The sequence below is a fragment of the Chenopodium quinoa genome, unplaced genomic scaffold, assembly GCF_001683475.1.
Source record: "Chenopodium quinoa cultivar QQ74 unplaced genomic scaffold, ASM168347v1, whole genome shotgun sequence".
NCBI classification, from domain to species: Eukaryota; Viridiplantae; Streptophyta; class Magnoliopsida; order Caryophyllales; family Amaranthaceae; genus Chenopodium; species Chenopodium quinoa.
Window position 1 is genome coordinate 2,200,780 of NW_018743669.1, and position 10,922 is coordinate 2,211,701.

The window sequence follows — 10,922 nt, forward strand, 5'->3', positions numbered from 1 at the left end:
GCATCACTTTTTGAAAGATAATGTTGAAAAGGGCTTAATTAAGCTAGATTTTATTTCTACTGAATTTCAAATTGCTGACATTTTAACTAAGCCTTTAAGCAGAGACAAGTTTGAAAAGATGCGTGTGGAATTGGGGATGCTACGGCTCAAGTGATTTTTGTTTGGAACCCCTAAGGTAAAATCGGATGTAACTAACAATGCTACGCTCAATCTTGTGTGAATAACACAGCTGAAATTACCCAGGGGAAAGATTTGTGAAGTATTGAAAAGTCACTTATACATACTTTTAATATGTTAAAAGTATTGAGCCATGTTGTTTCAAGTTCCTTTTTCATCATTCTTTACTCTCTGTATCATGATCACGTAAATTATCATCATAATTTACAATCAATCTGCTCTCATTTATCTTTTTCGTTTTTTTTATTTTTCTTCTTGTTATTTTCTTTCTTATCTTTTATTTCTATCTTATTTTTTATTCTTATCTTTTTCCTTCCTTATTTTTTCATGATGAATTTTTCTATTCCTCATAGAATTCAAAAATACAAAAAGATCTTATTTGCTACGTAAGATAAGAAGCATGTATATCAACTTCTTAACTTACGATTTTATTTTATCAACATTGAATTAGATGAGTGCAATTATTTCACCAAATTAAATCCTACTACCTCTAAAACTACCCCACTACCTCACAGTTTAAACCGTCACTTTTCTTTCTCACTCCTCCCCATTAAACTCTTTTTCTTCTTTTCACTCCACCTTCACCTATCAAATCAATTAAATTCCCCATACACTCCCATAACCGGCCTCACTCTCTCTCCTTCCTATTCACACTATTCATCTTCTCCTTCCCTTCATTTTACCTTCAACACCATGAAAACCAACCGAAACACCACCCCAAAAACCCGATCACCACCATTCAAACCCTCCTCAAACACGGGGTCTCCACAACCGGTGCCAATTGCGGTGGTGCATCCATCTGCTCAGCCAAAGAGGAAGGCTAAGGCTGTGAAGGGCGGCGACAGGAAACGGCGCGCAACCACCAAATTCCCATCATGGAATTACACTCTCGGATATCACATCAACTATGATTGGTGTGTGGCGAGTAAGTTCACTGAATTTACTTCTTTAATTGATTATCAAAAATGGACTCACTTGTTCCAGAATTGTTCTCATTACCCTGTTTATCCTAAATTTATTTATGAGTTCAAAAATACCTTTCAATGTGATAATGGTGTGTGCTCGGCCGTAGTTAATGATATTCCAATTTCGTTTGATGCCAATTATCTTGGAAATCTATTTCAAGTTCCTGTTAAAGGCTATTGTTCTTATTTAAAGCACAAACAATCTGTAAACATTGGCCATAATGATGAATGCAAAATCCTTCAATTTATTGGAGGAAATCCGAAAGTGAAAACTACTCACCATCATGCCCTAACACCCCTTCATAAGCTACTGTTTACCTTCACCTGGAAGGGTATAGTACCCCGTTTACAAAAACGGAGTACCGTATCACTCTTGGATGCCTCCCTCATATTCTGTCTTGCATGCAAAATACAGATTAATTTCCCTGCTCTAATGATTGAACACTTGAATTTTTATGCTCAAAAGACCACAATTCCATATGGCTCTTTCCTTACTGTGTTGTTCAAATCTTTTGGTATTGATGTTGAATGTGAATCCCCAACATATCTCAAACCCGATAATATCCTCTCTGAACAATCATTACTTAGACTGAGTCTTAGGCTTACAAATGGCAAAGTATGTTTTGTGCCTCGGAAAGGAGGGGAGAAAAAGAAAGGGAAAGGGAAAGAAGCTAAGGAAGAATGTGATGCAAGCAGTGACCAGGGTAGTGAGGAGGCTAGTGAGGGTGCTACCACCTCCAGTGATTCTGAGGGAGATAAGGAAGAAGAAAAAAGTTCTAACGGAGAGAAAAACAAAGAAAAAAATACTTGAGGGAGATGTGCAAGGAGAAAAACAGGAAGACTCTGAGGGGGAACATATGGAAGTTTCTGAGGGGGAAGCTCGACAATCTGACTTACATGAGGGGCAGGGAACTGATCAAAGTGAGAGGGAACATACCACAGACTCTGAGAGCACAGCTGGACCACCTGTCATTCCTGTGTTTACAGGGGGCCTTAGAAGGAGTAAGAGGAATGTGGTCAAGCCTGCCCTTTCTACTACACACCCTGTGACTGTAGAAACCATCAGCTCCTCAGACAAATCTGATTCCACCTTCAAACCCACCCAAGTTCCCTCTTCCACTGAACCCTCTTCTATTCCTGTCTCACCTACTAGGCAGCCTTCTCATTCACCTTCTCCTCCTCCATTTCAGCCTACTGGCTTTGCTGCTTTCTCTGGAACTCGTGTGTCTGTTTATGATTTTCAACAGGTTCAAGCAGATATGGAGAAGTTGACTACTCTGGTGAGCAAGAAACTGGAGGAAATGGCCTCGGAACTGCTTTCTCTTAAAGGCCAGGTGCAGGCTCTGGCAGATTCTCAAGCAACCGGATTTGCAGGCGTAGAGGCAAAGCTTGCACAGGCTGAAGGCAAGTTTAGTGAAGGCAACAAGGAGATCTTGGAAACTATCAACAGAGTAGCCTTTGAGGAAGTCGAGGAAGACTCTATTGATCCCACAAATCCAACCCTTGATCCTACCAATGCAGCCTTTTAAATCCTTGATTGCACTTATTCTAATTTCATATGTTGAACAATTTTATTTTGGTTTTGTTTAATCTCTCTGAACTTTGGTTTGTACGCCTTTATCCTTTGCTACATTCTCTATGTTCCTCTTCTATTTCCTAAATCGGAACTTGGCTCGTATTTTTCATATGATTGTGTGTGTTTGCTGATAATTTGGTACCTAACTTATTTTTGCCTTGCATTATTTGAGCTCACTATTCCCTACGTAGTCTAGTGGGAGTATAGCAAAATGTTTTTTTTCAATCTTTTGATAATGCCAAAAGGGGGAAAAGACAAACTTCATGGCGGCTAAAGTGTTTACCAAGGAACTCACACATCGAAGGTACAAACTTTTGCTAAGTTCAGTTTTTAAAGTCTTTGTTAATTTTTCTTTTGCTCAGTTTTTTTTTAAAAAAAAAAAAAAAAAAAAAAAAAAAAACTTTTTAATATTTTTCTAAGTTCTTTAATTGTTTTTTTTGTTTTCATGCCTTACTTTAAATTTTTGTTGCATGCCTGGATGATTTTATTTACCTAAGTTTGTCAATGTTTGTCATCATCAAAAAGGGGGAATTTGTTGAGCCTTTTGGTTTTGATGGACAAATTGACAAACTCGACTAATGAATGTTTTGAGTCTTTGGTGAATAAAGGATTCAAGCAAAGTTCGTTCCGGAGTAGGAACTTGGATGCGGAGTAGCATTCTCTAAAAAGCCTCGTGCAAATCTCACGTTCTAGTTTTAATTGTGAGCACTCAATATTATAAAGTCGGAAAGGAACTCAATGACTTATGTTAAAAAGACTACTGGAATAAAAGTTAGTTTTAAAAGATAATTTCTTAAAGAAAAGATAATTTGTAAAAGTTTTAATAAAGATAATTATCGAAGATAATTATCTAGTTGTTTTAATAAATAATAAATTTATCTTTTCAAATAAAATCTTTTTAAACAAACTTTTGATAATCTTTTTAAACAAATATTTGATAAGGATAGCAAGCGGTTTTTCTGTGTGAAAATCTTTATACGGCTAATGATTATCAAGTTGTTTAAGATAGTGGACTAATTAGATAAGGCTAGGAAACCTCTTCATGATTACCATCTGTCAAGATAACTCCACAAGTTGTTAGTGGGTTGTTGGCATGTGGACGTGATTATAGTGGAGGTTAATGACTAAGCCTTCTCTATAAATACTCGTGCAAACTATCTCAGAAAAATATAACTCTTGAGCATAAAAATTCCAGTAGCCATCTAATAACATAAAGAGAGTTATTTTCCTTCATATATTCTTGAGTGCAATAGGTATTTGTAATCACAGATTGTATTCAAGTACTTAGGGGTTGGGATTGTGAGTTTGTAAAGTGAGGTCAAGGAAGCTTCGTTGCTGAAGGCTTCTGTGAGAGTTGGGAACAAGTTCCTAGTTTGTGGAACTTGTTAACGGGTTTGAATCTTCACTTGTAAAGAGTTTGATTACATAGTGGAAATTTAGAAAAGCCTATATCTTCTCTCGTCATTATTTCATTTAGTTAAATTCCGCAAAAGTTTTTAGATTTCACCTCAAATACAATTCACCCCCCCTCTTGTATTAGCCAGTTAGACTTTCAACCATTTTAGACAAGAAAATTCCGATATCTCTAACAACAAGTTTTAAAAGTAAATCTCATGCATATGCTTGAAGAATTGAATCAATAATCGAATTTACTCAAGTTGAAGGGCTTAATAGTTCAAAAGCTATTATGATTAATAAATGAGTATCATCATGGTCTCATGGGTAGATATCAGGCCACCATGGCTTCCTATTTATCATGCTAATGTATGTATAAAATTGATTACGTTAAATTAAGAAACTCTACACTTATTACCACAAGAAACTTTAACACTTTTATTGAGTTATAACTTTTTTTTAATAAATTTTGTTTTAAAAAAACGGCTAAAATTATTTATTTTATGAATTATTATTTCCTATTTTATTTTGAGATAATTATTATTTCTTTAATTTCTAGCTACAATAGAAAAAGAAAAAAAAAAAAGAAGAAGAAGTTGATGGGAGTTAGTTCATGCAAAAGTTTTTAAGGAAAATCAGACCATATAATAATTAAGAGTAGATGTAGTATAATAAAACCTTGTAGAACTAACCAATGAACGTGACTTATGGGAGCTAGTCCTTGGACTTTTTAAAAAAGTCAAAATAAAGGAGCCTCTTTCTTCTTTCTTCTAATTAACATTATTACACCGACCGTTGAGCCATTTTTCCCATTTTCAAGAGATGTGGCCACTCTTTCCTCCCTATATTAACTTCCACTTTTTTCCATTAATCTTTTCTTAATTACATTTTATATTTTTTTTACTCAAATATTTTTTCATTTCTTTTTTATTTATTATTTATTGAGCTGCCAATAGGTCAAATTTTAGCTTTTCTCCTCCCAAGGCCCAACTAATAAAAAGTCGTCTACTTACACCAAAAAAAAAAAAAAACAAATAAAAACAAATTTAAAAAAAAAAAAAAAATTCCTTTCAATTCTCCCGGATTGAAAAATAACGTGTTTGACTTTGCATCTGATTTCTGTAATTACAAGTTGTAAACATGGCCTGATTTCATTCATTCATATTAAATTCTCTCTCCTACCATTTCTTCACATATATATAACTTCATCCTTCTACACCCAATTAAGTTCGATCTGCTTCTTCCGTTACATATTACTACTATTTCTATACATATACAGTATAGTATATATATACTTTTATTTTATATCACTGCAAAAAATAAATAAAAATGGAGGTGAATATTGAGATCCCATCACATTTCCTATGCCCAATTTCGCTCCAATTAATGAGAGATCCAGTTACAATATCAACTGGTATTACTTTTGATAGAGATTTTATTGAAAAATGGCTATTCTCTTGTAATAAAACCATTTGTCCTGTTACCAAACAACCCCTTGATGATGATCTTAGCTTCGTCATTACCCCTAACCACACTCTCCGCCGTCTGATTCAATCATGGTGTACTCTTCACGCATCTTACGGCGTAGAGCGTATCCCTACTCCAACACAACCCCCTACCATAACACATTCTAACATCAGCAAGTTAATCTCCGATGCGAGCAAGTCACCACAACAGTTGAGGTACACCTGCTTGCAGAGAATTCGGTCCTCTATTGCTCCAGCCACGACTCGTTATTACTCGTCGAGATGCAAGAATATTATAGTTACTTGTGGAGGTATCCAGTACGTTGCAAATGTGTTAATAGAGAAGGATGCAACGAGGAGAGAAAAGGAAGAGGCGGTGTTTATTCTAGCACAAATGGACGGCTACGATCAAGAGTTTAAGAGTGTGGTTTTGAGAAATGATGATTATGCTGATTTGTTTATTGATTCTTTAGTTGGGTTGTTAAGTAGTGAATCGTCGTCTAATCGAGAGAGAGAAAATGCTATTAAGGTGATGAAGATGGTTTATAGTGTAGCGGATCCTACTCGGTTGGGTAGTGTTGAGCATGAGATGTTTGCGCATATTGTTAGGGTTTTAAGAGACAAGGTTTCGAAAGAGGCTACAAAAAATGCGTTGAAGTTGGTTGTTGAGTTAAACCCTTGGGGGAGAAATCGGGTCAAGGCGGTCGGGTCTGGGGCGGTCCATGTATTGGTGGAGCTGCTTTTGGATGAGAGATTGGATCGACGAATCTCGGAGTTGGCGTTGGTGGTGTTGGATCAGTTATGTGGATGTGCGGAGGGAAGGGCGGATCTGGTAGGGCATGGTGCAGGGTTAGCGGTAGTGTCTAAGAAGATATTACGGGTGTCCCACGTGGCGAGTGACCGGGCAATAAGGATATTGTCGTCGATATCGAGGTACGTGGGAACGGCGAAGGTGGTTGGGGAGATGATGGAGGTAGGGGTGGTGGCGAAGTTGTGCTTGGTCATACAAGTGGATTGTAGTTCAAAGACTAAAGAGAGGGCTAAAGAAATGTTAAGGTTGCATTCTAGGGTTTGGAAGAATTCTCCTTGCATCCCTCCTCATTTGATTTCTTCATATCCTACTAATTGATTAGATCGATCTTAGTCAACGACTGGTTTCAATGTGAGATTCAAAAATTTTGTGAAATCATCGATTAATTAATTTAATTTCACTGCACAATACAAATTAAAATCATCTTTAGTCATTAACATTATCATTGGTGAGAATACACATAAAAATATATTATATATATAGTTTTTGATGTTTGTGAACATTACTCACTATGTATATTATTATAGTGAGTCTAATTTGTACAACTAGCTAATACGACATTAAAATGCAGATGGACGAAAAGTTGTATACATCTATGTACATTATTATTATTATTATTATTATTATTATTATTATTATTATTAAGGAAGAAAGATCAAGAAATGCACGCAAGTTGTACAAAGATGTAGTGCTAATTTTTGTAGTACTTCCACAATTTAATGTATAAAAAATGATCTGATATATTATACTCTGATCTAAGTCTTGTTTACTTCTGTTAATTTTGTTCTTATCTTGAACAATACTTGGTATAATATTGTTGGGAAAAATGAGAGGTGATACTTTAAAAATACTATGGACGTCAACTATATTATATTGAACATATTTAATACAGTATGTATATGTTGAAGGAATAGTATATCGTGATCTTGTTGCTACTTGCTAGCTAATTTCTTGAAGGAGGGAAAGGAGTAGCCATACCTAATTTACCTATTTTCCAGGCTATTTCCTTCCGTATTATTCCCATCAAGTGGACATTATTATACCAAGTATATATACTTTGTATGTACGTATGATCGCTATGGTGTGTATCACAACTTTTCTTTATACATATAGAATTATAGATGCCCTATCTATTACTAGTGTTTTTTTTACTGTAATTTTTTGTTGTGAAAAAATGGAGGCCTTAATATTTATTGGGTTCTTTAGCTATATTGATAGTTTAGATTTAGATCAAATATATATATATATATATATAATTATATAAACATAAAATATTAACTTTCAAGATTTATTAGAACACATTATTCCATGTAATTTCTCCATCATGAATATCTACCTAATGTGAGTGATTCTTTTCAAATCCATTATCATCATTCATCATGTTGTCCAATTCGGCAAGGATTGTCCAAATTATTAAAGAAGTCAAACTTTAACATTACAATCTAGCACCTTCCTGAATAGTTGACAAATATAAAACACAAAGTATAAGAAATGTAAATACAGCTTTTGCCATGTCATTTTCCAGCTATATATCATCGGATCATGTGCTTATTACACTTTACACCATCTTAGATTAAGACAAAAATAATACGGACTAATCCCTTATTTCAGTAACTACTTTTTCTTTTGAAACATTTTAGTTAGTACTTATAACAGAGATATTTTGTAGCTTATTTAGCATGGCTCCGTATGTACATAATATAACAATATAGTAATTCCTAGCTAAGCTAGCTTGTTCTAACGAATCTGTTCTCTGATTTCTTGCGAGACATTGTTGGTCATTGTTATTCAAAGACGATCCTTTTTTTTTTTTTTTACCTACTAGAACATGTCACATTGTTACCTCTTCACATATCGTTGCATCATACACAGTACTCGAGCACGATGTAGCAATTGTAAGATTTGCCTACTTCGGCTACTTGTACGTACAAAGAGTACTCGAATTCTACACCACTTACTACGGAGTACTATAATGACCTACATACAATTTTGTTGATTTATATATACACATCAAACACATGCACACAACTTTTAATTAAAAATGTTCCTTTGGTTACATAAAAAGCAAATAACTAATCCGTAACTATGAAAATAAAAGTTCCAATACTAAAAGTAGAATTAATTAGTTTAAATCCCACCATATTAATAAGGGAGTAGTAAATTGAATAGAAAACGTTTTTGTGGAGGGTGAAAAGACATGTTTACGTAAACTGGACTTAATTATTTCGGCTATGGAAATAATTAAGAATAGACTTGGGGGCCGGGGCCAATATAAGTGGGCCTGGGCCCGGCTTATAAATTTGACTTATGGCGGCCGCATAAAATTTATACTGGACCGTTTCTTCCCAGGTAAGTGGCTAACTAACCACTTGCAGTTAAGCAAGCAGAAGACTTGAACCACCTCTCTCTACTTTTGTCAACACTTGCACTCTTTACCTATTCAATGTTATGTACTTATGTATCTAGCATTTATGGGATCAAACCCCATTAGAGACACTTTAGTGGGGGGATTCTCTTTCCTTTCCCCCACTCCCAAAATACCTAGTCTGCTAACCCGAGTGAGAGAACTTGTGAGAGGTTTCAGTCTGGTAGGGTCATTCTCCTTACCAACCAAAAAAAAAATGTTATGTATTAGTGTCCCATTTAGCCATTCTATCCACCAGACAATGTGTCCTAAATGCCTGAGAAAATTTTTTTTTTTTTTTTCGAGTTTGGCACAAAACGTGATTGTGTTAAGTATATATTTACATTATGTTAAGTAAGTCGAGTTGTGTGTGATTATGTTGATGAATTAGCTTAACTTGCGAGTTTGAAGAATGTTTTTAAATTATATTTGTTTCTTGATTACGATTGAGTTTCAGCTACCTAAGCTAGATTAGATCTTTGATCGGATTAGTTTTTGACATATTAAATCAAAAAAATCTGAGTATGGAATTGCATATTTGCATGTGTTACCACCACAAGAAATAATGGACTGCTACGTATGCTATTCTCTGGTCACTGGGTTTGACGATAATAAAACATGTGGTTTAGGCAATTATACATAGAACATGTGATCAATATATTTCCAATTAAATCTATAAATATTTACATAAAGTAGCTAGTCTTAATTAATGTTGAATAATAACCGAACTAAAAGGGCAGTTGATCTGAATAACTGACTCATGAACACGAAGCAAAGTCAAAAAGTTTCACTCTACTCTTTATTCTCAATCCATGGTTTTTGTGAGCTGCCCAAGGGGGATTTACTTGGAGTATAATATGAGTATTATAATTACATGTATGATGTGATGTTCAATATCCTAGGTTAGTGCTTGCCTCTTTTTCTTAGAAAATCAATTCTTTGGTTTGTCTTTCACATACATCCAATTACAAGAGAGTATAAATATATCAACTCAACTGGAAGACTTTTCAATGACTACATAAAAAAGGTAGTCTTGTAATTACTTTCAATCTTAAAACAATTACAGAGTACAAATTTTTTTTTGGGTATTATTTTTTGTATCAACTTAAATTGTTAGTGGACCAGGTGGATGAGATTTGAACCTCTGACCTTTTTGTCACGTTGGCTCTAATACCATGTTAGAGGATCAACTCAACCAAAAGCTTAAACTGATGGTTGAGCCCAGAATTATTTTATATTCTATCATAAATCAATGGCCCTTATTTACATTATGATAATCAACAGTGTAGATTTTATTTTTATAATAGCTACAATTTTATTGTAGGCATTGCAAAATTGTCCCAAATGAAAAGATGGAGAAACTATTAAATTGGTACTATTACTATAGATTATACATGTGTAATAGGGATAGATCAATACCTACTTTCATTATTGTGGATTATCATCTAATTTGATGGAATATGTGGATATTACATTATACAATTATACACACATACAAGTTTATTCTTTATTTTTCAGAACAAGGCCAGGAAGTATGATTTGATATGGACGGATAACATATACCAGAATAAGAGAGAATAATACGAGTATTATACTCTGTAACAATCATCAAATTCTTTTCCAATATTAGGAGATACCACTCATTACCACATATATTTAATCCTCTATTGATATTCAAATAGTTTGTATAGAATAATATTGCAAACAAGATTTGATGTCATATCATGATTATGTATCAAAGTATTAATTTGGTAAGAGTATAATTTAAGACAATTTTGATTCTAGACAATCTCCTTCATTATCGGCCATATAAAAATTTGGTCTTCAAATTAAAGCATAGCCAAACTAGTCAGCACAATCATATATTCTCTGATGATGATATCCTTCAACAATTAGTCTATAACAACCAATCAATAAAACATCCTACATGCAATTACTGAAAACGTGCGTATGACATGTTTACATTTGATCAAATCTATCCATCTTTCTCAGCCATACATATCTACCAAGCATTACCCTGAATTTGTCAAACATTAACATTAATTATCCCTTATATCCATATTTCGTGATGGATCAAAGGCATGGGAGTAAGCACTTTGTCAAACTTAGAATGCGTAATTGAAGTCAA

General features: G+C 34.3%; 1 protein-coding gene across 1 annotated transcript; it reads left to right on the forward strand.

Moving 5' to 3' along the window:
* Positions 1–4,699: 4,699 nt before the first annotated feature.
* Positions 4,700–7,159, forward strand: LOC110683565 (E3 ubiquitin-protein ligase PUB23-like). Its single transcript, XM_021859969.1, has one exon. It carries the CDS (start codon positions 5,443–5,445, stop codon positions 6,706–6,708), a length of 1,266 nt encoding a protein of 421 aa, XP_021715661.1. The 5' UTR covers positions 4,700–5,442; the 3' UTR covers positions 6,709–7,159.
* The last annotated feature ends 3,763 nt before the right edge of the window (positions 7,160–10,922 follow it).